Consider the following 1305-nt stretch of genomic DNA (forward strand, 5'->3'; position numbering starts at 1 on the left):
TGCAGAAAACAGAGCCACTAGGCAGAAAGTGTGCCGCTCTTATTATTCTCATACCCTCTCACCTCTTCCAACTCATGCTCCTCGACAGCATATCTCTCGCCCCACCACCACTAGCCCATCTTTCTCTTGCGATGTCAGATGAAGCTTCGTGGACATCAGCGCCATCTCATCACCGCCAGCTTTTCTGCCTTCTCCCTCTGCTCTTCTTGCTCTCTCTTCTTCTTCCATCAATATCCTCAGTTTCTTCAGCCTCTCTCCCCTCCCCTTTCTCCTTCTTTACCCTCCTTTTCCTCTCCCTCATCATGATCTTCTTCTCCTTTCCCTTGTAACCAGCCTTTTGCAGGAGCAGATCTACACCTCATGAGCAGCAGAGCGTTTGGTGGAGGAGCAATAGGCGGGGCATCATCGACCAAAGACCGTTCCTTTTCTCTCCTCTCTTCTTTAAACACACTGCTCTGATTTTCCTGCAGCACCATGAACCACTTGGAGAATATTGTCCTCGAAGTCTCTTTCCCATCAATTCCTTCCGCACCCGAGTGGTTGTTGTGGCAGTACTCATAATTGTCCACCCCGACCTCATCATCACTGGTGGCCTCCGATTCAGGGAAAGTGCCAAAAGCACCTGAGGTCGAACCTCATGCTCCTCAGGCACGTCAAGAACTGCATGATCTCTTTCTTGAGCCCTAGAGACTCCATCCACCCCGGCCTCTTCTTGTGTACCTTGTTCCTGCTGTTGTGAATCCTCTCAATCTCTTCCATCACGGACTGCCAGCTCTTGCACGCCGTGGCCGCGGCGGCCTTGGGCCGGACCTTGATCTGCCCGGCGCAGGTCACCTTCGGCGACGTCGGCTCCTCGATCTCGGGCCCCATCTGCTTGTTCTTGGCCCATAACAGAGGGCTCGCTTGGCCGAGCCTCGTGCTCGGCCTCTTGAGTTGTTGGCTCTGGTGACGGCGGCGGTGGGACTTGCTCGTCTCCGAAGGCGGCCTCGCCGGGCTGCAGATGGACTTCTGCATCAACGTCAGGTGCGCCCGCGAGGGGAAGCATACTAGCAGATCTGCTGACGGAGCTCCCTTGGGAGTCTCCTTGCCTCTCATGGCCGAGGCCAACTGGCTTTTGCTCTCTCTTTCCTTCCCCTTTCCGCCTTCCTTCTTCTTCCTCTTCTTCTTCAACGGACGAAATTATCTGTTTCCCTCAGATCTCGTGCGCGACGGGCTGCGTGCTTTGGTTACTTTGAGGGAAATGCCTGTGACGGGGTGTGCGTTTTTGAAAGAAAGGGGAAGAGGGGAGGAGAGTGACAAGCTTTC

At 54.6% G+C, this 1305-nt stretch overlaps 1 protein-coding gene across 1 annotated transcript; it reads right to left on the reverse strand.

The window, feature by feature from the left end:
* Positions 1–600: 600 nt before the first annotated feature.
* LOC120296000 lies at positions 601–1095 on the reverse strand. Its single transcript, XM_039317648.1, has one exon. The coding sequence runs from the start codon at positions 1093–1095 to the stop codon at positions 601–603; it is 495 nt and encodes a 164-aa protein (XP_039173582.1).
* Between the last annotated feature and the right edge of the window lie 210 nt (positions 1096–1305).

The sequence above is a fragment of the Eucalyptus grandis genome, chromosome 1 (assembly GCF_016545825.1).
Source record: "Eucalyptus grandis isolate ANBG69807.140 chromosome 1, ASM1654582v1, whole genome shotgun sequence".
NCBI classification, from domain to species: Eukaryota; Viridiplantae; Streptophyta; class Magnoliopsida; order Myrtales; family Myrtaceae; genus Eucalyptus; species Eucalyptus grandis.